This window comes from Podarcis pityusensis (genome assembly GCF_964106645.2).
Source record: "Podarcis pityusensis genome assembly, chromosome: 3".
NCBI classification, from domain to species: Eukaryota; Metazoa; Chordata; class Lepidosauria; order Squamata; family Lacertidae; genus Podarcis; species Podarcis pityusensis.
In genome coordinates, this window is record NC_138026.1 from 5,348,907 (window position 1) to 5,375,798 (window position 26,892).

At 47.4% G+C, this 26,892-nt stretch overlaps 1 protein-coding gene and 1 long non-coding RNA gene across 2 annotated transcripts; one reads left to right on the top strand and one right to left on the bottom strand.

Annotated features, from left to right (window-relative positions):
* Nucleotides 1-413: 413 nt before the first annotated feature.
* CENPA (centromere protein A) lies at nucleotides 414-5,659 on the bottom strand. The gene is made up of 2 exons (XM_080998714.1): nucleotides 5,172-5,659; nucleotides 414-2,088 (listed from the first exon to the last, which is right to left on the bottom strand). Exons 1-2 carry the CDS (start codon nucleotides 5,511-5,513, stop codon nucleotides 1,954-1,956), a joined length of 477 nt encoding a protein of 158 aa, XP_080854840.1. The 5' UTR covers nucleotides 5,514-5,659; the 3' UTR covers nucleotides 414-1,953.
* Nucleotides 5,660-23,241: 17,582 nt separating this feature from the next.
* Nucleotides 23,242-25,538, top strand: LOC308473705. Its single transcript, XR_013984223.1, has 2 exons — nucleotides 23,242-23,333; nucleotides 25,369-25,538. It is a non-coding gene; the product is annotated as an uncharacterized lncRNA (long non-coding RNA).
* Nucleotides 25,539-26,892: the final 1,354 nt, after the last annotated feature.

Below are 26,892 nucleotides of genomic sequence, written 5' to 3' on the forward strand. Positions count from 1 at the left end.
AGCTAAGCTCTGTGCTCCATGCACCCTGCATTACCCCTCCCCCAGGCCGGCATCAATTAGAATGAAGTTCTGTCAGCATCAGAGCTGAAACTCATAAGATCGCAGAGATCATTTCTCAGCTGGACATGAAAATTCATTGCAGAGTTCATCCAGAAATGGCAACAACCAGTTTGATGAAGAGTTGCAACAGCTTCCTGAACGAAGTAGAATGAAATGGCTTAGCAATCAGACGTGTCTGTTCACATCAAGCACTTCTCTCCCAGCACCAGTGTCATTTGTATTTGCCAAAGCATTCTATAGTTCTTTGGCAACCAAACAGCTGCATGCATGTAGAAAATCTACCACTAAGCTGATAGCAGTCAAGCGCTCAGCACTGGTGAATATGCATCCCATGCAGCAGTCAACCCATCTAGTTTTGTGAGCAAGATTTCAATTTATTTATTAACAAGCGTTCAAACTCGCTTTATTCAAATTTTGACGGAAAACATCTTGCAACGTTTAAAAAGAAAAAGAGGTTCACTCATTCTGCGTCTCTCCCTCCATCCCTGCTCTGCTGCCCTGGAATTCACTGTTGGTTTAGAAAAGGACCTGTGTGTATTCGCCCTGGTTTCCGACAGGATTTTTCATTCCCTAGTTTTTGGCAGGGATCAGGTCTGAGGTGAACTTGCTTTCCCTCCATGTCCAGCTGGAGATAAAGCATTTTTTCCTCCCCTCCAATAATGTTCGCGTTTCTGATGCGAAATGAGAGAATAAAGTGGGAAGAGATAAAATAGATGGCAGAATATCAGCAGGACATGGAATGCGCTGGCCTAAGACCATTCAGAGGTTTTGGGTGCATGGGAGCTGTAGTCCAAAATGTCCGGAGGGGCCCATCTTGACAAGAGCCATGCTAGAGCATCCACTTGGGGGGGGGGCAAGCATGGCAGTGAGTAGAAGGGACATCCAGTGGCAACAAGAGCAGTTAAGATAAAACTTCATGTTTAAAAAACGAAGCAAACTCTAAAGCAGTGTTTCCCAAACTTTGGGTCTCCAGTTGCCCTTGGACCACAACTCCCATCATCCCTAGTTGCAAGACCAGCGGTCAGGGATGATGGGAGTTGTAGTCTGAAAACAGCTGGACGCCCAAGCCTGGGAAACACCAAGCTCCAAAGCCACATCTGCGTTATGCATTTAAAGCAGTATCGTAACCACTCTAAGCACTCGTCGTTTCCCCTCAAAGAATCAAAGAACTGTAGCTTGTTAGGGATGCTGAGAATTGGTAGGAGAGCCCCCCTACTTCTTAAGAGAGAAGTTTAGCAATCCATCCCTCTTCGCAGGAAACTCTGGGAATTGTCACTCTGTGCACCCCTAAACTACAGCTCCCGGGTCTCTTGGGGGGCTAGTTAAAAGCGGCATGATACTGCTTTAAACACACAGTGCTGGTGAGGCCTAAGTAAAAAAATTGTGAGAGCAACTTTGGCAAAGCTCCACTGACTTTCCATGAGAAAGATTTTAAAAGCAAGGAGGGGGGAACTTGTGGCTGCCCACAACCATCAGCTCCAGCCAGCATCACCAATGGTCAGGGCCGACGGCAGCTGCGCAACATCTGGAGGGGTCACAGGTCAAGCGTCTCCCTCGCTGGAGTCAAAACAGGGCTTTAAAAGCAATTCACTTGGAGCTGAACAGGACCCCTTTCTTATTCTGCCCCCTTTCCCCCTTCCGCATATGACAACCCAACACTCCCACCCCGGATCCCACCCCATCATGCCCCACATTAAGTCACCTCAGGGAGGAGCTGGGGCAGGAAGCAGGCGGAAAAAAGGAGGGAGCCAAAGAGCTGAGGCCGCGCTGCCACCCTGACAGGGGCTTTTAGGTCCAAGCCAGCCGCTCCCAGGCTGAAGGAGGTCCCTGAGCACGTTGCAGTTTCTGGGAAGCTCCCGGTTGCCTTTTCGCTGCTCCCTCGGAGGCAGGATGCTAGCCCAAGCCACCCTGAATGCCCCGGATCCGCCGAGCCAGCTGGATGTCCTTGGGGTGGAGGGTGACCCTATTGGCGTGGATGGTACAGAGGTAGGCATCCTCCAACAGGAAGACGAGAAACGCTTCGGCGGCCTGGAGGGGAGAGCAAAGGGGGATGGGGAGAGAAGAGAGAGCAAGTGGGAAGGGTGCAAGCAGTTGGCGGAGCCCCCGTCCCCCCCAAAAAAACTGTTTAACATCTATGTGAAACCGCCAAGATTAATAATAATAATAATAATAATAATAATAATAATATTTTATTTATACCCCGCCCTCCCCAGCCAAGGCTGGGCTCAGGGCGGCTAACAAGCAATAATAAAAACAAGTTGAATGATTACAACTTAAAACAAAATTAAAATACAACATTAAAATATTGAAACATTAAAATGCCTCATCGCAGGAGGAGAAGGAAAAAAGAGAGAGCGAGAGGGAGGGAATCAAATTGGCTCCAAGTCAAAGGCCAGGTGGAACAACTCTGTCTTACAGGCCCTGCGGAAAGAAATCAGATCCTGCAGGGCCCTGGTCTCATGAGGCAGAGCGTTCCACCAGGCCGGAGCCAGTGTTGAGAAGGCCCTGGCTCTGGTTGAAGCCAATCTAACTTCCTTAGGGCCCGGGACCTCTAGGGTGTTGCTATTTATGGACCTTGAGGCTCTCCGTGGGGCATACCAGGAGAGGCGGTTCCGTAGGTACGAGGGTCCTAGGCCGTGAAGGGCTTTAAAGGTCAAAACCAGCACCTTAAATCTGACCCTGTGCTCCACCGGGAGCCAGTGCAGCTGGTATAGCACTGGGTGAATATGCTCCCATGGCAGAGACCCCGTGAGGAGCCTCGCTGCAGCATTCTGCACCCGCTGGAGTTTCTGGGACAGTTTCAAGGGCAGCCCCGCGTAGAGCGAATTACAGTAGTCAAGCCTGGAGGTGACCATCGCATGGATTACTGTGGCCAGGTCGGGGCGGGAAAGGGACCAACTGCTTGATGGTGCTTTTTTTTGGAGCACGTTGTCAGCAATAGGCCGGCGGCACATGCCTCTCCTCCACATCTACAGTGGATGGGCTGGACTGCCGTCTTGCCCCAGTAATGGAGTGAATGAGAGCCAACAAACTGAAGCCCAATCCAGATTAAGACTGATGCAAGTGTTAAGCGGGCAGTTCCCTAGACCAGATGGATGGGGGGCTGCCTGCCCTTGATGGCGTTACACAGCTCACTGGACAAGGTTGGGTTTGGGGCCATTTACTTGTGACCCCGGTTTGAGTGATAATTACTCAGGGTTTTTTGCGGGGCAGCACAAAACTAGCACCAAACTTTGGCATCAGTTTGGAGGGATCCTTTGCTATCGTTTTAGGCTCAGATGTCCTCAGTGATATAGTGCTTTCTTTACATATTTTTAGGCACCAGGTGAAAATGTTCCTCTTCAACCAGGCCTTTGGCCGATTAACCAATCCACGTTAGGTGATGGTGGGTTAATCCTTTTCTATTATTATGTCATGTATTTTGTGTTTTTATGTTGCTAACCACCCTGTGATCTTCACCTGAAGGGTGGCATATCAGTTTAATGATGCTGGCTGAGGTTGATGGCAGTGGGACTCTTTGAGGTCATAGGTTATCCCATCCTGGTTTAGCAAATCCACTCCCATCAGCAGGACCCTTCCGGCTGTTCTCACCCCCAATTCCATGGGGGAAGGAGACGGGGCTCATGCCCTCAGGTTACTGCAGGCAGCCCCACAACTCTCTCCCCCCCCCCCACAAAACAGCTGCCAAATGTCTGCAGGGGGAGGGGCCCTGCCCTAAATTGTTTCCAGGGTTTAAAAATCCTGGACACATAGTGAGAGATTTTACTTTCTTGGGCTTCCTGATCACTGCAGATGGTGACAGCAGCCACAAAATTAAAAGACGCCTGCTCCTTGGGAGAAAAGCAATGACAAACCTAGGCAGCATCTTAAAAAGCAGAGACATCACCTTGCCAACAAAGGTCCATATAGTTATAGCTATGGTTTTCCCAGTAGTGATGTACTGAAGTGAGAGCTGGACCATAAAGAAGGCTGATCGCCGAAGAATTGATGCTTTTGAATTATGGTGCTGGAGGAGACTCTTGAGAGTCCCATGGACTGCAAGAAGATCAAACCTCTCCATTCTGAAGGAAATCAGCCCTGAGTGCTCACTGGAAGGACAGATCCTGAAGCTGAGGCTCCAATACTTTAGCCACCTCATGAGAAGAGAAGACTCCCTGGAAAAGACCCTGATGTTGGGAAAGCTGGAGGGCACAAGGAGAAGGGGACGACAGAGGACGAGATGGTTGGACAGTGTTCTCGAAGCCACAAACATGAGTCTGACCAAACTGCGGGAGGCCGTGGAAGACAGGAGTACCTGGCGTGCTCTGGTCCATGGGGTCATGATGAGTCGGACATGACTAAGCGACTAAACAACAGCAACAAAGTTGCAGGAAAGAAGTGAGAGAAGGCGTGCTTTCTTTGGGCACCATGCCTTTATGAGACTAGAATTCCCCTGGGTTCTTTGTGGCATCTCACAGTGATTTAAACATCTTCCAATCCGCTTTAAATGTATAGCAGAGATGTATACGACTAAACAGCAACAAGAAGGGCCCGCTCCCTTTGCCCCCAGTCCGTAGGGAGGGTCTGCTGTGGGGCTGCAGCGGCAAGAGGGACTGGAGCCTTCTGTTTGTTTGTTTTTTAATTGATATTTATTAAAGTTTCAGAAAGAATAAAATCACATTAATAAACAAGAAAATTTTAACAAAAACAGAAAAAATACACCATACAAAATACAAAATAGTAAAAAAGAAAAAAGAAAAGAAAACAGTTAAAAATAGTCCCGTCTTTTCATAACTTCCTTTACATTTACTTGTTTCCCAGACTTCCTCATACCTCCCCCTTTTGTATTCCAATTCAGTTGTAAGCCCAGCAGTTTCTTTCCCTCCCTTTTAATTCCAATCCTAAATCTTAATATACTATGACATTAGATTTTTACCTATTTAAAACCAATTTTTCCATTTCTTTTAACCTTTTTGATCCTAATCCTTAACGGGACGGGAGCCTTCTGTTCTCATGCAAATGGAAGAGTTTCATCGCAGCCTGCAGGAAGGAGACCCGAGACGCTGGGCAAGAGGAAGCCAGCCTGCCCCTCCCTCCCTCCCTCCCTCCCCACCCCAGATCTCCGCCCTTACCTCCTGCAGGGCGAGCAGGGCCATCGCCTGCCATTGCATGTCGACCCCCCGCGTGTAATCCAGGCAGATCTCGCGCACCACGCGGGCGAAGGGCAGCTTCCGGATGAGCAGGTTGGTGGACTTCTGGTACTTGCGGATCTCCAGCAGGGCTCGCTGGCCGGGGCGGAACCTTCTCCGGCGGGGGCGCGGCGCCTGTTGCGCGGGGGGCGCCCGGCGAGGCGAGGCGGGGGGCGCCGGCTGCCTGCGCGGAGAGGCGCGGGGGCGTCTCCCCCGGCGGGAGGGCGGGGTGGAGGGGGCCCTCCGGGAGGGCGGGGTGGAGGGGCTTCTCCCGGACCGCCTCATGGCACCTCCGGCAGCGGCGGCGGCGGCGGCGGCGGCTCGGGACACCCTCCTGGTCTCCCCCGTTTGAATTCTCGCGCTCCAGCCCCCGCCCCGCCCCGGGAAGGCCGCCCGCCAATCCGCTGCTCGAACGCCGCCGTTCGAATCATCACAGCCAATCGGATGGAGCGGGGGGGGGAGGCGCCTGGGACGGGAAGTAGGAAGCGCGGCGCGATCCAGAAGAAAATAGTCAATGGCGGGGGGGAGCGGGGGAAGTGGGCGGGAGGTTTTGCAACGTCCCGGCAAGCGATTGGTTAGTGTTGGAGAGAAAGGCAGGAGGTTAGTCCAATAGAAGCTGAGAAAACAACAAACAAACAAAGCGACAAACAAAGATTTCGACTTAGAAGGCAGATTTTTCAGTGGCATCTCAAGGCATTTTCGGAGCTCTTCTGCAATAAATGTACATTTATTGAATTTAAGCCACTTGATGCTGCTCTTTGATTGATTGATTGATTGATTGATTGACAGATGAAAGATAGAAAGGGCTGTGACTCATATCCCAGAGAAATTTAGGGGAGTCAGGTTACCTGAGAGTTTCAAAAAGCCTTTTCAGGTATTGATACAGAGCTGGCCCAAGACATTTTGGCTCCTGGGATGAATCACACAATGGCACACTGGCCTTCCAGAGAAGATCAAGGAGTCAGGAACAAGGAGTGGAATAAAGAGCTGCGTCAGGAATGGGGGGGGGGGCAAGGAGTGAAGATCTACATCAGGAACAAGGGCTGGGGTGTCAAATCAACCTTAAAGTGGGGCCACACTCCAAATCACACTGGGTGGGTGCACATGCCAGGATAACGCCCCAACCTGGCCACAGTGATCCATGCGACGGTCACCTCCAGGCTTGACTACTGTAATTCGCTCTACGCGGGGCTGCCCTTGAAAGTGTCCCAGAAACTCCAGCGGGTGCAGAATGCTGCAACGAGGCTCCTCACGGGGTCTCTGCCATGGGAGCATATTCACCCAGTGCTTTTCAAGCTGCACTGGCTCCCGGTGGAGTACGGGGTCAGATTTAAGGTGCTGCTTTTGACCTTTAAAGCCCTTCACGGCCTAGGACCCTTGTACCTACGGGACCGCCTCTCCTAGTATGCCCCACGGAAGACCTTAAGGTCCATAAGTAGCAACACCCTAGAGGTCCCGGGCCCTAAGGAAGTTAGACTGGCTTCAACCAGAGCCAGGGCCTTTTCAACACTGGCTCCAGCCTGGTGGAACGCTCTGCCTCATGAGACCAGGGCCCTGTGGGATCTGATTTCTTTCCGCAGGGCCTGTAAGACAGAGTTGTTCCGCCTGGCCTTTGGCTTGGAGCCAATTTGATTCCCTCCCTCCCTCCCTCTCTTTCTTTTTTCTTTTCCTTCTCCTCCTGCGATGAGGCTACATTTTATTATTTTAATGTTTCAATATTTTAATGTTGTATTTTAATTTTGTTTTTAAGTTTTAATTAAGTTTTTAATTTTGTTTTTAATTTTGTTTTAATTCAACTTGTTTTTATTATTGCTTGTAAGCCGGCCTTGGCTGGGGAGGGCAGGGTATAAATAAAAATTATTATTATTATTACTATATTTCTTGGGTCAGCAAATGTTTTCAGCAGGTCCACTGTCCCTCAGACCTTGTGGGGGGCCGGACTATATTTTGGAGGAAAAAAATGAACGAATTCCTATGCCCCACAAATAACCCAGAGATGTACTTTAAATAAAAGCACACATTCTATTCATGTAAAAACAAGCTGATTCCTGGACCATCCACAGGCCAGGTTTAGAAGGCGATTAAGCTGGATCCGGCCCCAGGGCCTTAGTTTGCCTACCCATGCACTAGTTCCTCCTGGCTGGGAGACCACCATTGCCTCCTGTTCCCCAAGAGGCTGATGAAATGAAGCCTTATTTACCTAGGGATCCATCAGCCACGCCATCCCCGGACCTTGGAGGGAACAAAAGTACCAGGAAAGCAAAATCTTCTTTGGAGAAAAAGTTTATTGAAATCTGTGCACAGAGACAATCTGTACACAGAGACAACCAGCTGGATAGCTCCTGAAAATATACTGGCTGTAAAGCAATACGCATCTGCAAGCCTTCTTATACTTTCTGAGCACTCTCCCCCCTCCCATACCTTCTCAAATTATTCCCTTACATGGCACATCTATATTTGCTTGCTAAACACATTTTATTGCTTGCTAAACATTCCTGTCTTTCTGCTAGCTAAGCATTCCCTCCCCTCTCCTTCGTACACGTGTCTTTTCTCATCTTTGCATTAGTAAGCATAAGACAGGAAAAGGGGCCTCTTTAGCAGGCCTGGTTAAATCTGCACTTTTGACCTGCCAGCCAAATTTAGCAAGCAGTCACTGGCGGTGTGCTAACTGTCTGGCCAAAATTTGCAGAAGTAAGATTAGCACAGGATTAGCACAGGAATTTACTGCAGATAGTATTTGAGAGCAACCTTTCTTAGGTACAGAGTTCTAAGCACAGAAAATATTGAGAGAAACCTTTCCCCATCTCCCTTTACTCCCTCCTCTTCTTTTGAACAAACTATTACTTAGATTCGTTCTGGGGTAGGGGTCTATATTCTCTCATTACAGCAATCACGCGAGGTCCCATCATGCGAGACATCATCTTTCCCATCATATTCTGCAAGCATTGCATCAAGCAGGGAATACAAAAGCAAAAAAGCAATAGAAGCATTATTGGGCCTATCACCATAGTAAATATCCTCCCCATCCATCCACCATGGGGCAACCAAGAATATAACCAATTCCATGGATCACCTTCTGTAGTTTTTAGCGGGTTTTCAGCTATCATTGTTTCCATGTGGTCAATTGTGGCCGAAATGCTGACATTATTATCTGGGATAAACATACAGCAATGAAAATGAACTAGCACACCAACTCCTCTCTATGTTGAAGATGTTACCAATGGGAATTCCATGTAGCATCAAACCTGGCCATTTAGCATAAGGTGGCATGTGCATACACAGCCAACAATTGGAAAGATTTAGCATTGTGGTGAACTTAAACATATCCTTGATATAAATATTGTCTTTCCACATCTTATGATAATTTTCTCCTCGTGATATTTTACTCAATAATCTAGTCCCCATCTGACCATGTTCACCAGGTGCAGCACCTTCCTTGTCTCCTGCAACTAGGAGAACGAGGAACACTAGGAGGATCATCAAGGGGATAGAAGGATCGGGTCGTCGTCTCCCGCAGAGCCTATGACGCTCATGCCAGCAGAAAAAGAGACACATCCATGTGGCAAGGGCAGTTGAAATAACTCCCATCCACCACCCCCAATCACTCCATGGTTCCTCCCAGCAATATTCAGGGGGTGTGCTCATTGTTGAAGAGCCCACTGATATTTGTGCCCGATTACCTGTTGAGCCTCAAGGATGAGAGCCCACCGGTGAGCTGATGCTCCCACTATGTGGGTCAACTTTTCTACTAACCCTGTTGGGTGGATTGAACTCTCGTGCTGCCTCCCTACTGACCAGAGCATATGGAAGCTGAAATCCTGGGGTGGCAATTCTTACTGGCACTTGTTTAGCAATTTCAATGCACACCTGGTTAAGGCTCCCACCCCTGCAATACTTGCATTAAGATAGGTTCCGTCCCATCTAACGCCTGGATTAAGATTAGAACCTGGTCCATCAGATGAGGTTGGTATAGTAACCTCATCAAACCCCTGTTTCCAGTAGTCAATGAGCACGCCATCTCTTACCACCGGCAAGACGAACCAGTCATAGCAGAGGCCAGCAGGCCAGTAAGGGCGGTATGGCTCGGTAGGGTCAGGGCTGTGGGGCATAGAGCAAATCAATACAGAATATAACAGAAAAAAAAAAGGAAAAGAGAAAGTCCTTATGAAAGTATTAAATGTCCTGGTGGACTTCCTGGATCAGTCCCGGCACGGGTTTTCACGTTGGGGACGCTGCCCGCGGGCGTCCCTCCCATCCATTTCTTCAGCTGTGCGTTGAGATATCAGCTTCCGGTGTGATATCAGCAGAGCGGTCATCAGCGGAGGGTCTGGAGATGGTCAGCCGAAGGGGTTAATCAGGATTTAACTGCACAGTTCAATCTATAGTGGTCACTCTGGTGTGGTGGACCCAAGGGGTGATGCCGGCGAATTTCACGGCGGTGGGTGTGGAGAGCAGGACGGTATAAGGTTCCAGCACGGTTGTAGCTGCGTCCGTGCCCAATCGTTTACCCACACTTCATCACCTGGCTCGAACTGATGCAGCCAACACACAGGGGTTGCGAGCCTGGGTCCACCTGTCGAGACAAAAGAAAACTCGGAAGAATATCTGGACTTAATTATTCAATTGCATATCCTGACCAGCATGTGGGGACAACATTCTGACATATGGGACCGGTCTCCCAAGCACAATTTCAAAGGGTGACAGGTGGGTTCGCTTTGACGGGAGACTGCGGACCCTGAGTAATGCCAAGGGCAACATGGTCACCCAATTAGACCCGGTTTCCTGTGTCAGCTTGGACAGCTGATTCTTTAGAGTCCTGTTCATTCTCTCTACCTTTCCAGAACTCTGGGGTCTATAAGCAGTATGCAGCTTCCAGTTGATCTGGAGCGCTTTTGCCAGTCCCTGTAGGACTGCATGAACAAATGCTGGTCCATTGTCAGATCCTATGGACCTTGGCAATCCATAGCGAGGGATGATTTCCCTAAGCAGGCACCTGGTTACTTCAAATGCCTTTTCAGTCTTTGTTGGCCATGCTTCGGCCCATCCGGTGTAGGTGCACACTGCCACCAGCAGGTAGCGGTGTAGTCCACAACGGGGTAATTCAGTAAAGTCCACGACAAGATCTTCCATGGGTGCAGTTCCACTATGCTGAATCCCTGGGGGAGCCAGTGGTCCGGCTCTGGGATTATTCTTTTGACACAGCAGGCATTTCCTGGAAATCTGGGCTGCCAGTTGGTAGAGGTGGGCTATATAGAAGCATTTCTCCAGCTGCTTGGTTGTAGCATCTGGTCCTATGTGGGTTGAATCATGGTATCTCTGAGTAACCTGCCGAGAAAGGGACTCTGGAATCCATATCCTGTCATCAGGGGTAAGGTACCATCCTTCTTTGGACAATGTCAGCTCCTGAGCGTCTGCAGTGTCCCTTTCCTGCTTCGTATAAGCTGGCTTGTCAGTGGTGCTTAAAATCTCTTCTGGGACCAGTGCTCCAATAACCGAGGCGGGGGCCAGTTCTTGGGCTGCTTCCTTGGCTACTCTGTCTGCCAATCAGTTTCCTCTGGCCACTTCTCCTGGTCCAGTCTTGTGTCCATAACAATGGATAACTGCCACTGCCTCGGGCTCCCATACAGCATCCAGAAGGTTCAACAAGGCTTGTGGGTGGGCCACCTGGCGTCCTCTGGAGGTAAGCAAACCTCTTTCTTTCCATAAGGCTCCATGGGCATGTAAAGTCAGGAATGCATACTTAGAATCTGTATAAATGTTTATCTTCTGTCCCTTTGCCAGGCTCAGGGCTCTGGTAAGCGCAGTTAGCTCTGCCAGCTGGGCCGATGTTCCAGGCGGGAGTGACTTTGCTTCGATCACCTGGTCTTCCAGGGCTACCACTGCATAACCTGCCTTCCAGTGTCCAGCCTCAATGAAGCTGCTTCCATCCATAAACCATGATGGCCATTGGGGGTCTGCTTCATCTTTAAGGTCAGGTCTGCTAGAGTACACCTCATCCATTACTTCAATGCAATCATGCGTGGGCTCCTCACCTACTCCTACCGGTAATAGGGCAGCTGGGTTGAGGGTTGTGGTGACTTGGAATTTCTAACGCGGATGTAGTAGCATCTGACATTTCCTCATTTTAGCCTGGGAGAGGAAATAGGTGCCTTTCGGCAGATGGCACGCTGACTCTTTCCTAAGCGGCCTCGCCCTCCTCTTCTTCTTCTAACGGTGGACCTCCCGTCTTCAGGGCCATCAACTTCTTTGCCTGGTACTTCTCCTTTTTTCTTCTGGGCCTCTTCCTTTCTCTGATTATAAGTGGTTTGGGCTATTTTCTAACATCCATTTCAGGGTGTGGCCCATCTGGATTTTTCGGCAAATATCGGGCGCTGCTTGGGCTACAAAGGCAGTTTTTATGATAGGGGCATGGATATACTGGCGGTAGGCTTCCTTCAGCTTCTTTAAGTAGGCTCCAGGGGCCTCCTCTGTTCCTTGCACTATTTCTCTGGCCTCCACAAAGTTGGTGAGTTTTCTGGCTGCCCTCCTCATGCCATTTAAGACATTCTGGCGATAAGTGGTGAGGGTATTTTGCCCTTCAATGGTCTGATAATCCCAATTCAGTGTAGTTTCAGGATATCCTGTTGCAACAGCTTGATCTCCTGCCCCCTGCGCTCTCATGTGTGCTCGGGCTTCAGCATGAATTCGCCTATCCTCCTCTGTAGCTAGCAGGGCATCCATCAAATATTGCACATCATAAAAAGTGGGGTTGTATGTTTTAAAAAAAATTCCCTCAAACAGCTTAATGATTTTGGCAGGGTTTTCTTCAAATGAAGGGTTTTCGTTCTTCCAATTACAAACATCTGCACTAGAGAAGGGGACATGTTGAACTGTATAAGTTCTATTGGGCACCACCCCGTTAGGTCCCGCGGGGGCCGGAGGGTCATACACTCTATGGAGAGGCATCACTCTGGCCGCGCCCTCCTCCTGTGCTTTATGTGCCCTATGGAGGGTCACTCTTTTCACTGCCTTCCCCACTCTTTCTGCCACTTTCTTCTCTGTTCCCCTACACATCCCGCTGTTTTTAACATATGGGGACTGACGTCCACTTCTCCTGCATAAGGTTCCACATACTTTCTCAAACGTTCTGCCTGTTCTTATTATCACCTATCAACTTAACTAATCTTTTTACAAATTCCTCATCCTCACCATCCTCTTCTCGTTCCTCCCTTTCTCCATCCTCGCCCAGGTCTACCAATGCATTGTCCACGGGATTGGGGGCTGGGCCATCTGTTCCCTGTGGCGGGGGTGGTGCCAGGGCTGTTGCCGGGGCATGAGGTGGTGGGGCATCAAAACTTTTATCTTCTTCCCTCTCTGAATCCTGGAGGACTGGGGGGTTGTCCTCCTGTCTTCCTGACTGAGCAGATACGGCTGCCTGAGACTTTTTGGCAGCATGACTTCAGCCAGGAGGGGGGGGGGGGTTCTGTTCCACATTGGTCTTCCATGTGGAAATGTAGGGGATTTGATCAGGGTGGACATTCAAAATGTTCTGATATAATGGATTAATGAGTTGCAAATCAAGGGTCCTGATGGACGGCCAATTTGTTATTTTGGGGTGGGCCAATCTAATTTACACAATGTCCTCATCCTCTGTTTTCGCAGTTTGATTCCCCAATCATAATTTTTGTGGCCGCTTTCCAGTTGTTTAAAAAACATTCCAGAGGACTACATTTGCTTGCCCCAGACCTCATTTTTCAGATACTCCGCACCTAATGGGCTGTAAATCCTTTCACACTCCACGCACTACAGATTGTGATCTGCCGAGGTCGCCCTGGCAGAAAATGCACAACCCTGCAATCGCTCGGCCAAGGGGAACGCTAAGCCCCGACCCACACTTTGACAACAATTCAGTCACTGGAGTATCCGACATGCAACATATAACATACAAATCACACCATTATAATTTCAACATGCAACACACAAAACACACCAAAATAATTTTCCCTCCTTCTTCTGTTCCAAATTTTTGCTGGTGGCACTCTCCTGCACAACCAGTCCCCTTTATTCCTGGTGGCTGGCACTCTACTGCGCAACCAATCCCCTTATTCCTGGTGGCTGGCACTCTACTGCACAACCAATCCCCTTATTCCTGGTGGCTGGCACTCTACTGCACAACCAATCCCCTTATTCCTGGTGGCACCTTATTGCCTGTGGCACCCTGCCACAACCAGGGGAGGCTGATCAAGCCTCCTGCCCTTTCCGTCGGGCTGCCCTTTCCGTCGGGCTTACCTTTTCCGCTGCGGACCTGTCCCCTCGGCGCCGTCCTCTTTGTTTTTCTCCCTCAACAAGATGTCTCCACTGCAGGACAGTGTGGCTGGCTCCCCCCACGAAACAGGCGGGGTGCGCACGGGAGCCTGCAAACGCTGCTGAGCTGTTCACCTTGGTTGAGCCTGGCCCTCCGGTCCGTATTGGGGAGAGGGCTTATCCCGGACGAGCCCCCAAAGAAATGAAGCCTTATTTACCTAGGGATCCATCAGCCACGCCATCCCCGGACCTTGGAGGGAACAAAAGTACCAGGAAAGCAAAATCTTCTTTGGAGAAAAAGTTTATTGAAATCTGTGCACAGAGACAATCTGTACACAGAGACAACCAGCTGGATAGCTCCTGAAAATATACTGGCTGTAAAGCAATACGCATCTGCAAGCCTTCTTATACTTTCTGAGCACTCTCCCCCCTCCCATACCTTCTCAAATTATTCCCTTACATGGCACATCTATATTTGCTTGCTAAACACATTTTATTGCTTGCTAAACATTCCTGTCTTTCTGCTAGCTAAGCATTCCCTCCCCTCTCCTTCGTACACGTGTCTTTTCTCATCTTTGCATTAGTAAGCATAAGACAGGAAAAGGGGCCTCTTTAGCAGGCCTGGTTAAATCTGCACTTTTGACCTGCCAGCCAAATTTAGCAAGCAGTCACTGGCGGTGTGCTAACTGTCTGGCCAAAATTTGCAGAAGTAAGATTAGCACAGGATTAGCACAGGAATTTACTGCAGATAGTATTTGAGAGCAACCTTTCTTAGGTACAGAGTTCTAAGCACAGAAAATATTGAGAGAAACCTTTCCCCATCTCCCTTTAGTAGAGGCAGCAGGATCCAGCCTCCGAGGCGTGTGCCATAGCAGTTGCTGCTGCCACAGAAGCCACCGATTCATTCCTTGAAGGCCGAATCTGCTGCCCCTGTGGATCCTGCTGCTAATCTTGCCTTATAGGCCGGCCATTTCTTGATAGTTGCTGGGTACGTCTCCCAAATCTGCAAAGCCTTAGTGAGCCTGCTTGAACTCCTTTTTGTGTAACCAAAGCCTGAATACTTAGCAGCAATGGTTGACGATAGATCAATATGATGTGTAGCCTATTATTCGCAGGCTTGACAGGAACATTTGCCTGGTCCATTAGCAAGGCTTGCAAACACGGGGGACCTGCAGCCTGGCGCGTCTGGGTCCTTGATTCCCCCCTTTAAAGCCCTGATTCAGAAAATAACTGTGGATGTTGAAAAAAGGGAACAGGTTGAGAGTTGGGGCTACTTAAGGAATTAACCCTGGTAATAATTACAAAGATAGTCTGTCAAACCTTTGAAACTGCAAAACACAGCACCTGCCCCGGGCCCTGATCCCTTGGGCAGCAGGAGACAGACGGTTTAGTTTTGTAAAGTAAAAAGCCCCAAGCATGTCCTGATTTCAAGGCTGCGCAAAAACCCATTGCTCCTTGGACCTTTCTTTACAAAAGGAGGGAGCAATCAGGTGACACCCTGTGGGGTGAAGTAGGGGAAATCCAGCTGATGCTCAGGAGTTATGAGATGGTTGGAGATTTTCTTATTTTCTCCCAACCCCATTTTTTCAAAGTGTTTTTGTTTAAAGATAAGAGCCATTCCAAGTGGCCTTTAAATAAAATTCTTTTAAAAAACATTTCAATACCCCCCTTGAAATTCCATCCCCTGGAGCTTCAACCACCCCTTTCTGACCTTTGAACTACAGTATGTGTTTGTAGGAGGGGTTATTGGTATGCTTTTGTTTATTACCGTATTTTTTGCTCTATAAGACTCACTTTTTCCCTCCTAAAAAGTAAGGGGGAATGTGTGTGCGTCTTATGGAGCGAATGCAGGCTGCGCAGCTATCCCAGAAGCCAGAACAGCAAGAGGGATTGCTGCTTTCACTGCGCAGCGATCCCTCTTGCTGTTCTGGCTTCTGAGATTCAGAATATTTTTTTTCTTGTTTTCCTCCTCCAAAAACTAGGTGCGTCTTGTGGTCTGGTGCGTCTTATAGAGTGAAAAATACGGTATGTATTTTGTGTTCTCATTTTGAAATGAAGTCGCTCCAGCTCTTTGGTGATTCTGATTATTTTCTGCACCTCAACAATATCCAAACCACGCAAGACCCCATGCAGACCTCATAATCCTTCTTTCAGCATCAGTAAGGGGAGGGCAGAGACAGGGCCAGGCGGGTCTTCCACCTGGGCTGGTTATAAGGAAGGAGGCAGGCAGGTGGGGGTTGGCTGAGGGCAGGTGGATGTTAGTGGGGCAGTGCCCCATTTCCCCTAATGGACCAGCCACTTGACACATTCCCCCTCTACAGGGAAAGCAATCTCTAGGCGTCCTGCGTATTGTCCGAAGAGCTGGTCAAGTGAAGAGTACACCGATGGGGCAGTGAAGACTGCCATTCATGAATTGCTCGGCCAGTGTCCTTGCAGGAAAAAGGGCACCTGGATGCCTGGTTTCAACCATATAAATGACCAGGCAGTGATGAAGTACCGTATTTTTCGCCCTATAGGACGCACTTTTTCCCCTCCAAAAATGAAGGGTAAATGTGTGTGCGTCCTATGGGGCGAATGCAGGCTTTCACTGAAGCCTGGAGAGCGAGAGGGGTCGGTGTGCACCTTCCCGCCGGGCTCCCAAGGCTTGTGGACAGCAGCCTGTTCTGGGGGCTGGGGTCAGGGGAAGCTCAGGCTTCCCCCGCCCCCGCCCCGGGGGGGGGAATAAAATTCTTTTTTCTTTATTTCTCTCCCCCCAAACTAGGTGTGCCCTATGGGCCGGTGTGCCCTATAGGGCGAAAAATACGGTATATGCACCAGCCTCCCAGGGTGGGCGCATGGGGCATGCCCCCATGGGTGTGGGGTGTGGAGGGAGCCCACTGATCCCAGCCTGGTTGGGTGGGCTAGAACACTGCCTGGGCAATGCTGCTGTTGCCTCTCCTCTCGCCTCCCCCCTGCCAATCACGCTTGACCCAGGAGTGGAGCCCCTGGGTGCGGCTCAGCTGCTCATCGGGGTCAAGGGCGGGGCGAGCAGAGGGTGGAGAGCACCCAGTGCGCCTTGCCTAGCTCTTGCCGCCAATGGGTGGGTGTCAGCATCCTGGGTGGGAGGAGGGTGCTATTCAACACTTCCGGCACAGGTTGCCATACACCCGGATTTTTCCGGACAATTTGCCAATTTTAGAAAATTCCGTCTGGATGCTATTTTTGACAGATGAATCGAGGCTATGTCTGGGAAATTCCAGGCATAAGGCAGACCTGCAATTACTGAATATAGATCGCTGGTATAATATAGTCTGGCAAAGAGCCACAATGGAAAAATTGTCAAAAGGTGGCAGAAAAAACATACCTGTGTGGTATGAACTTATTACTTATACAAATGAAACAAGACAAGGATGAGAAACAGCTACAAGTTATACTGCAATATGGCGGAGATAAGCAGGCAATATTCTTTAGTTATCTCCTACTATTCTGTGTTTTCCAAACTGATTGACTGAATACTTCATTGAACTGCTTTAGTGTCATCACTTCATTATTTTGTACTGTAAAATAAAATGTTTTGCATTAACCCACTAGTGACCCGTTTTTTGTTAGTCTTGGCATGTTTTATGTTTGCACAAAGAAGTGATAATTAAAAAAAAACACACCTTAAAATCAACAACAACTCCCATTATTCCTGACTGTCGGCCATGCAGGCTGGGACTGATGGGACCTGGAGTCCAACAACATCTAGAAGACACCCTACTTTGGCTAATTCCAGGATAGTGTTGCTGAGCCACTGATGGCAGTGAGTGACACAGCTCTTTCAGTCCTGCCTGGTTGGAATCTCAGCAGCAATGCCTTAAGTGCACAAAGAGCAGAGCTGAAAATGAATATTCTGGAGAAGTGTCTCACTCTCATGATTCCACGCATTTTCATTATACAGTGGTACCTCAGGTTACATACGCTTCAGGTTACATACACTTCAGGTTACAGACTTCGCTAACCCAGAAATATTGCTTCAGGTTAAGAACTTTGCTTCAGGATGAGAACAGAAATTGTGCTCCAGCGGCGCGGCAGCAGCAGGAGGCCCCATTAGCTAAAGTGGTGCTTCAGGTTAAGAACAGTTTCAGGTTAAGTACGGGCCTCCGGAACGAATTAAGTACTTAACCCGAGGTACCACTGTACGAGGAACTAAGGGGAATGCATTGCAATTCTTCTGTCTTCAGTATATACAAAAATTCCATATTCTGTACATTAGAGAAAGAAAACAAGACGGAAACAAAGCAATTCCCATGATGGGGCCTAACAGGGAGGGGGAAGGTCAAGATTAAAGACTGAGTGGCATAGCATCTGACAAGTTGTGACACAGCAACAATGGCTCCGGGGATGCTTGTGTTGCATAGTCAGCCCTATGCTTTCTGAACTGTACTACTCTTCCATCTCAGGATGGGCCAATGACAAAGACACTCTATACAGAGAAATCCAAATCAGGAATAGAAAAGGCTGGGTTTTTTACGACGTCGTACAGCTGCTCTCTGCCTTGGAGATGACTGGGAAGTTTTTAATCAATAATCCTCTGTGAGTTCTATAGTCTGACAGACGAGACATAATCCAGGGTCCTTGAACAAATCTCGTGGAGTTTCGCTCTTAAAGAGAAAATGAATGAGGTTAAGTAGGGATTAGTGAGGCTACAGCGAACATCAGGTCTAAGCACGGTCACAATAGTGTTTATATGTTGATTTATAATAGCCATTTTTTAGTATAAAAATCAACTCATCACACACCCCGCCCATGGTGATCATCAAGGACAATTGATAAAAGGGCATTGACAGATCAGCAGAGTAGGCATAACTCTGGCACATACAAAGAAGGGGGTGGAGACTAAAATATTTGGTTCAGATTATGTCTTGTTAATGGAGAAGTCTGAGGGCTCCCTTGGACAAAAAACAAGGACACCAGCCAGGAAGACCAGAGCAAAACAGCAGCCAGTAGGCTTGGTCTTTATTGAAAACTGTTGCGACAGGACCCCACCCGCCACAAGGTGGAACAAGATGGAAGCCTCGAACAAAAGAGCCCCCAAACTTTTATTAGCTGCTATTCCCCATGTTACACCTCCCCCAAACTACATCACTCATACATCATGAAAGGGGAGGTCTTGTGGCAGTAATCTGAGCATCCTGGACCCTGCCCCATGGTTCTCCTTGCCCTCCACCAAACACCCATCAAGTGTAACAAAAGAGATATTTACATTTCCCTGTTTCCCAGCCAAGTTAATCACACCCTTTTGTCTTCATCTGGGTTTGTTATTTCTGGAATGGCTACCTGTCTGGCACTCAGGTATCAGGATGCCAGGAATTATCACTCAGGCAGAGGGGCTGCTGAGTAGCTGAGCTCACATGTCTATATGAATTTCTGAAGTTTTCCCAGTGAGCCAGTACATATCTGCTGGATATCTGCTGGAGGGGCAACCCCGCCCCCCCAACCTATACATAAATTCCTGCAACAGTTTAAAGAGTTCCAATTCATTCTGTTTCAAAAGTTTTTGCATTTTGTAATAGAAAGATGCCTTAAACCATTCAACAATCTTTTTTAAAAGGTAAAGGCTGTTTCTTATGTATTGAAATTACCTTCAGACAGTTCAAATAAGAATCTGGGGAAGGAATTAATGTGAATGAATGCAGTTTCTTTTACAATTCTGGGGAAGCTGGAAATGGCTGCCTTGTGCTATACTTTGTCACTTAAAAATATTGCTGACTGGATTTTCCAGTGCTGATGTCTCGCAGTGAATGGGTTTAATGTAAAGTGGGATGTTGATGGAACTTAACATAAAATGAAAGCTGGGGAAACAAATAGTTATATTGCACTTCCCAAACAGGAAATCATGGGCTGTACCCAATGGTTGCATGAATGGAAGGCTGTTTTGTGTAACTTTGCTTTCCAATGCTCATTACAAGTTTCCAGTTTTCAGGTCCATTCTTGCATTATTGCTTCCAGTTGATAGTGGATGAGGACTTGGGAACTTCATAATTGAGTCTTGAATAACTGCTCCAAGGTCAGTTTCAGTTCCTACACTGGAAACAGGCTTTAATTACTATATCTTGCATTAACTTTCCCCTCTTTTCTATAGTGAAATAGCGCTATTCTTCTATTATAAGGTTTTTTTTAAACCCTATGGGAGAAAAAGCACAACAGAATTTGTTTACTCAACAGAAATTGACATTGGAGCAATTAAGTTATTCAACAGGCAAGTATGAAGCTATTGTTGTAAACAAAATCTGCCCTTATTCCTTTATGGGGTACACAAGAGCCCTTATAAAGTCCTTTGTAGGTTCTCCATCGGTAGGAGAAAATAACAGAGGCCAACCAGAGAATACAGTGGTACCTCTGCTTACGTACTTAATTTGTACCGGAGGCCCGTTCTTAACCTGAAACTGTTCTTAACCTGAAGCACCACTTTAGCTAATGGGGCCTCGCACTCCTGCTGCGCCGCCGGAGCACGATTTCTGTTCTCATCCTGAAGCAAAGTTCTTAACCCGAGGTACTATTTCTGGGTTAGCGGAGTCTGTAACCTGAAGCGTATGTAACCTGAAGTGTATGGTACCCGAGGTACCACTCTACTGAGAAGCAAAGCAGCTAGTAAGCCTGATCTTTATTGACTGTTGCAACAGGGTGCCCCGCCCCCGCACACAGGAGAGAGGAGGAGGACCCTGAACAATGGCAAGGCCTTATATATCCATTTTGAAATTCCCTGCCATGGAGCTCCTGTTGTTCGGTCCCAGCTCCTGCCAACCTAGCAATTCGAAAGCACGTCAGAGTGCAAGTAGATAAATAGGTACCACTCCGGTGGGAAGGTAAACGGCGTTTCCATGCACTCTGGTTCTCCAGAAGTGGCTTAGTCATGCTGGCCACATGACCCAGAAGCTGTACGTCGGCTCCCTCGGCCAATAAAGCGAGATGAGTGCCGCAACCCCAGAGTTGGTCATGACTTGACCTAATGGTCAGGGGTCCCTTTACCTTTTGCTTGGTACATTTATGAACATTATATATATCTATATCTATATCTATATCTATATCTATATCTATATCTATATCTATATATCTATATATATATATATATATGAATGACCTTAAAAAATTTATTACACTATTCCTCACTAATGTCCCAGCAAAAGACAACAGGAAGAAATAAAAGGTGTAGGAACAACAAACTGGAAACCTTCATTCAAAGGTACAAGAGCCCTGAGAAGTCTCAATAGTGCTCTGGCAGAGACTACATTAGACAGGCTGGTGCTGAAATTGCATTTAAAAATTAGGCCAGTGAAAATCAAGAAAATACTGGGATATGGTATAATGTGGCCAGATACAAAAAGAAAGAAAGACAGCAAAGTAAATGACTTCTGCACCTTTAACAGTTGTGTAGAGCAGGGAGTTTCAGCAGAGCTCTATCTTCTGACATTTCCTCTCTTCAGTGACATGACCTTGTTAAGGAAAATTCTGGGTTGAGAGACTACTCAACAGCCCAGCTCATCGGGGTCCAAGTCCCCCGCGGGTCCATGCGGTCAGTAAAAGAAGAAAATTCCACTCCAAGCAATTTGGAGCAAAACAGCAGTCAGTAGACTTAGATCCTTTATTGTTGCGCAACAGGTTCAACAGCAGCGAGGGAACCCAGAGCATGGGGCGAAATTGACTTTTAAAACTTTCCCACCATATCCCAGAGTACAGTTCGCACAACATCATCAATACATCATTGCTACATCACTAACATGTCACAAAAGGGGAGGGTTACACAAGATTAGCATAGGCAGCTATGTCAGGGCAACACCCAAGTATAAGATTAGCATAGGCAAACATGTCTTAAGTACCCACCACCCAAAGTACAATAGAACTTCCTTTGCATGTCTGGAGCCGGAGGCAAGTCTGGGGATGAGATCTGGCTTCCCTTGGAGAACAATGAGCCCAGCAACTGTCACCTCTGGTCATTTCCTGGGGTAGGAGGTGTGTATACATGTCTTCAAGCTTGGGGAGGTGGAAGGGGAAAGAGTCCTTTTTCCAAGGGCAAAATGGTGTTGGAATGGAGGAACTTGGCAAAGGGCTTGATTTTATATGATTCATAAAGCTAGGTATATTCCCTGAGCTGTCAAGTCGAAAGCATACGTTCAGGCATAGTATTTGTAACATTTAACAACTTTAAAGATGTGCGCCCCCCCCCCCCGGTTAATTTCCGTCACAACCTCTTCAATGACACTACATCATCAGGATGCTCTGAAAAATGTGAATGAAATAAGAATAGTAATTGCAGTGAAAAAGACAATCTTAAACCTGAAAATACTCTCTCCTGCAACTGTAGCACATACACATGGACATATGCTATCTTAAGTCAAACTTCTTCAATATTTTTCCTTGGTTGAGTCAAGCCATGCAAACAGCAGAATCACATGCAGTATCTTTTTCTGAACTGTACCATTTCAGGCTGCAAGCGGATTTTCAGATGTCTGAATGTCTCCTTAAGTTGAACAAAAAGAGATGAATCTCTGTACTGTACATAAAAAGGAGCATGCTAGGAAGAAGATATATGCCTGTCTCTGCCACTAGGTGTCACTGCACACTTGTCAACAAGCTGTGAGAAGTGGCTCATTGGTTTTCACATTCCCCACCCGGAAAATGGAATGTTCTGCTGGTGCAAGGCATTGTGCAGGGGGACGCACACCCCTAAACACCTTGTGAATCTAAGTTTGGCCTCATTGAGAGGCAGTATTTCAATATGAGTAGGAAAATGAGAGTACCCCTAAACCTTTTTTTTAGAAAAAAAGCAATGGTGCAAAGGTATACAGTTCAGACTGCTTGCGTAGGCTGGTCCTTTTTCTTCTTCTTTGGCGATCACTCGTAGCCGAGTAAGATTGTCTTCCATAAACACGGTTTTAACAGTGAGTCCGTAAGTGACTGTGGAGGCCAGTTCTGGATCCACACATCCTTCCACAGTGGGGACATTGGTTTCCAGGCGGGAGTTGATCATGGTGTGGATTTGCCTAGCGTGCCTTCCTCTTAGCACGTTTCTCCCTTGCATCCTGAGTTCGAGTGTCTTCAAAGCCCATGACACCTTTGGTAAAGGCTGTTCTCCAACTGGAGCGCTCGCAGGCCAGTGTTTCCCAGTTGCCAGTGTGGTGTAGTGGTTAAGAGCAGTGGACTCGTAATCTGGTGAACCGGGTTCGCTTCCCTGCTCCTCCACATGCAGCTGCTGGGTGACCTTGGGCCAGTCACACTTCTCTGAAGTCTCTCAGCCTCACTTACCTCACAGCGTGTTTGTCGTGGGGGAGGAAGGGAAAGGAGAATGTTAGCCGCCTTGAGACTCCTTTGGGTAGTGATAAAGCGGGATATCAAATCGAAACTCTTCTTATACTACATTTTTAAAGATTTTCCTTGAGACAGTCTTTAAACCTCTTTTGTTGACCACCAGCATTACGCTTTCCATTTTCAAGTTCAGAATAGAGTAGTTGCTTTGGAAGAAGATCATCAGGCATCCGCACAACATGACCAGTCTAACGAAGTTGATGTTGAAGAATCATTGCTTCAACACTGGTGATCTTTGCTTCTTCCATTACACTGATATTAGTTTGCCTGTCTTCTGCACCTGAGACAAGCAGGTACAGCTGTAAGATAGTGAAGGAGGAGCTGGCAAAGCAAAGACAGGGAGAAGCAGAATCAAAGGGAGACTATAGTGCCAGCAAATGTCGCTGAATCCAAAACGTCCCTTCACAGGGGCTAGGACTGCTTCCTCCCATCTTTGGCTTCTCCCAAATTGACAGCTGCTGGGACAAACGGATGACAGACAAGAGAAGGAGAAAGTTGGTGAGTGTATGCAAAAAGTCCAGCCTTTAACAACTCATTTGGGAAATAATTCAGTTTTACACCTTTCAAATGTTTTTAGATGTTCTTAACTTTTACAAATATTTTATTAGTTTTTAAACATTTAAAATACATTCCTATTTTATTTTTTATTGTATTGTTTTTAAAGATTTTGGTGTCTGCCATCCTGGGCTCCATTGGAGGGAAGGGGGGAATAGAATTTTAATAACAAACAAATAAATGAAATCAAGCCTGATTTTCAACAAAGTCCAAAGCAGCAAAGGGTCTGAAAGAGAATGAGGCCATTTGGAGCAGGGGATCCTGGGGCTCCCAAGAGAGCTTTCTCTCTCTTTTCATCTTGCACAAGGGACAATGAGCACCGCCTGCTGCTCCTACAAAGTGTGCAGCAACGTGACACGAATGAAAATGGAGCACATGGCTGGAGCCATTTCCCACTCCCCATAAGGGTGAGCCAAGGAATGACCATGGAATAATAAGCTCAAGGGAGCTGGCGAAAAGTTACATGGAGAAAACAAAAAGGCCATAAGAAAAAAAGAAACCTTCGGAAATCCACAGTTGGACAATACCTTTATTAGGACCAACTAAAATGCGGCAAAATAGCGCACAAGCCTTTGAGTTTTCCAGAGCTTTTCATTGGGCTAGATGTTACCCTGCTTTTTTAATATCTACCCTGGGGAACTAAAAGCTTTCTGGTTATTTTGCAGCATTCAGGTTGATCCTAATACATTGGTATCTCTAGTTACGGACTCAATTCGTTCCGGGGTGCCGTTTGCACCCTGAAAAGTCCACAACTAGAGCGCCGCTTTCTTCGCATGCACGTGGCGCGATAGAGCGCTTCTGCGCATGCGCGTGTGGCGAAACCCAGAAGTATACACTTCCAGGTTTGCCGCGTTCATATCCTGAAAAAAAGCAACCAGAGACCGACGCAACAAGAGCCACGGCTGTAAAGGTATTGTCCAACTGTAGACTTCAGAGTGAAAAATTAGTAACCTCTCAGGTTCTAAATAGAAAGGAAGGAGGACAGGAGTGTTTTTCTGAGGGTGAAAAATACAAGCAAGGTGTTTAGCAAATCTGCACCAGAATACTTGAACCCAAGACACTGAGGAAATAATTTCCACTTGAGAGGAGAAGGACACCTAACAGCTGACGAAAAGTGAGGAAGAGGCGCAGAAACAAGCAATGGCCCCCGTGCTGCTCAGCCTCTCTTTTGTAATAATAATAATAATAATAATAATAATTTATTGTTTATACCCTGACCATCTGACTGGGTTTCCCCAGCCACTCTGGGCGGCTCCCAACAGAATATTTAAAACATGATAAAACATCAAACATTAAAAACTTCCCTAAACAGGGTTGCCTTCAGATATCTTCTAAAAGTCAGATAGTTGTTTATTTCCTGGACATCTGAAAGGAGGACGTTCCACAGGGCGGGTGCCACTACCGAGAAGGTCCTCTGCCTGGTTCCCTGTAACTTGGCTTCTCACAGTGAGGGAACTGCCAGAAGGCCCTCAGAGCTGGACCTCAGTGTCCAGGCTGAACGATGGGGGTGGAGACGCTCCTTCAGGTATACTGGGCCGAGGCCGTTTGGGGGTTTAAAGGTCAGCACCAAGACTTTGCATTGTTCTCGGAAACGTACTGGGAGCCAATGTAGGTCTTTCAGGACCGGTGTTATGTGGTCTCAGCAGCCACTCCCAGTCACCAGTCTAGCTGCCGCATTCTGGATTAATTGCAGTTTCCGGGTCACCTTCAAAGGTAGCCCCACGTAGAGCGCGTTGCAGTAGTCCAAGCGGGAGATAACTAGAGCAGGCACCACTCTGGTGAGACAGTCCGCGGGCAGGTAGGGTCTCATCCTGCGTACCAGGTGGAGCTGGTAGACAGCTGCCCTGTACCGCAGGCCAGGGGGTCTGGTGGGCCAGAAGGTGGGGAGACCCCCCAGGAGGTGGAGCGAGAGCCACTGAAGGGCAAAGTCAACTAATTCCAGGTTTATCTCCATCCTTTTCCTGCTTTGTTCTACAAGGGCAACAGTGCGACAAAGGCGGAGGAAGCTGCCAGCTGGTTGTAAGAACACAGGCAGCTGCGGGGTCCAGATCTGCAGTCCCAAGCCCTTTCAAGCACTGCGGACCAAAAGACAATGCTGTTGTTTTTGTTGGTCATATTCTAGCCCTGCTTTATGGTCATGACTTTTCAGACGTGTTTGTGACCATGTCTCCTGTGTATTATGTCAGCCAGGAAAGGACCAAGTGTGCTTGGCAGCTGTTATAAAACAATCTGCATTCTTTATTTTTTAAAACAACAACATAATTTTAACTTGATAATTATGGCACACTGTTTTATTTTATGTATAGCTGGTTGCTGTGCTATTTTTCTAGAAAAAGAGGTGCCAGAACTCACCGTGAACACCTTCTTTGTTGTCTTAGAATGGCAATTTTAAGACCTATTCTAAGCAATTCTAAGCACCTAGAGGTGCTGGAACTGAGTTCCAGTGAATAGAAGCCCTGCCTGGCTGCTGCCTTGAATATTCTGACAGAAGAAATTAAGTGTTAGATTCTTAGTTTTTACATTGTTTTGTGATGGGTTTTAGCTTTTGTAATGAATACATATTTTAATACTGGTTGCAAGCTGCCCTGGAGATATCTTTATGTGTCTGTCTGTCTCTATAATTACGACAGGATGTAAATCTTACTAAGAAAAGAAATAACAACAAATAAATGTTGTTATGTACTAAGCTTGGATCCTAGAACTATAGGCAAGTAGGATCCTAGAATGCGACAACTGATTGGCTTGCAGGAAAAGACCAATCAGGCTCCAGGAGGAAGTTAATCAGCCTATTAGGCTGGTAGGATCCTGGAATGCAACAACTGATTGGCCTGCAGGAAAAGACCAATCAGGCTCCAGGAGGGAAGCAGAATCAGCCAATCAGACGGGACTCATTGTGTAAATAATGTATGTAAGAGCCTGAGATTTGGGGGGCAATTCAATCACTGTTTTACAAGCTGCAATAAAGAGCATGAAATCACTACAGGACTCTGAGTATATTTCAAATGTGCTTGGTGTAGGTGTGAGTTTTGAGAACAGGAATGAGTAGGAGCAGGATTGACCAGAGAAGCTCTTTAATGAAGTGGGCTTTTGAAGAGGAATATGCAGAGTGTAACCTATCGGGTCTTGATGTTCTAGCGATAAGGGGGAAACGGGGAAAATGATGTATTCAGCAACGTGAATCTGGGGCAACTGAGGACAGTCATGCCTTATTAGACAGAAAGGAACTCTGTGAGACAGGCTAAGGCAGAGCCAAGGAAAGCAGTGAAATGAAAGCAGAGAATTTGGACTGGATATGAAAAGAGACAAGAACTAGCAGGAGGGCAAGGGGTGGGGATTTGATGCCGAAGTACACTGAGGACTGTTTCATAGAATCATAAAATCAGAGAGTTGGAAGAGACCACAAGGGCCATCGAGTCCAACCCCCTGCCAAGCAGGAAACACCATCAGAGCACTCCTGACATATGGTTGTCAAGCCTCTGCTTAAAGACCTCCAAAGAAGGAG

Excerpts from the sequence above, each read along its gene's own strand:
- CENPA (XM_080998714.1), bottom strand. The coding sequence starts at position 5,513 with ATGAGGCGGTCCGGGAGAAGCCCCTCCACCCCGCCCTCCCGGAGGGCC. Across the intron at positions 2,089-5,171 it reads CCCTGCTCGCCCTGCAGGAG|GCCGCCGAAGCGTTTCTCGT; the intron begins GTAAGGGCGGAG and ends TCTCCCCTCCAG.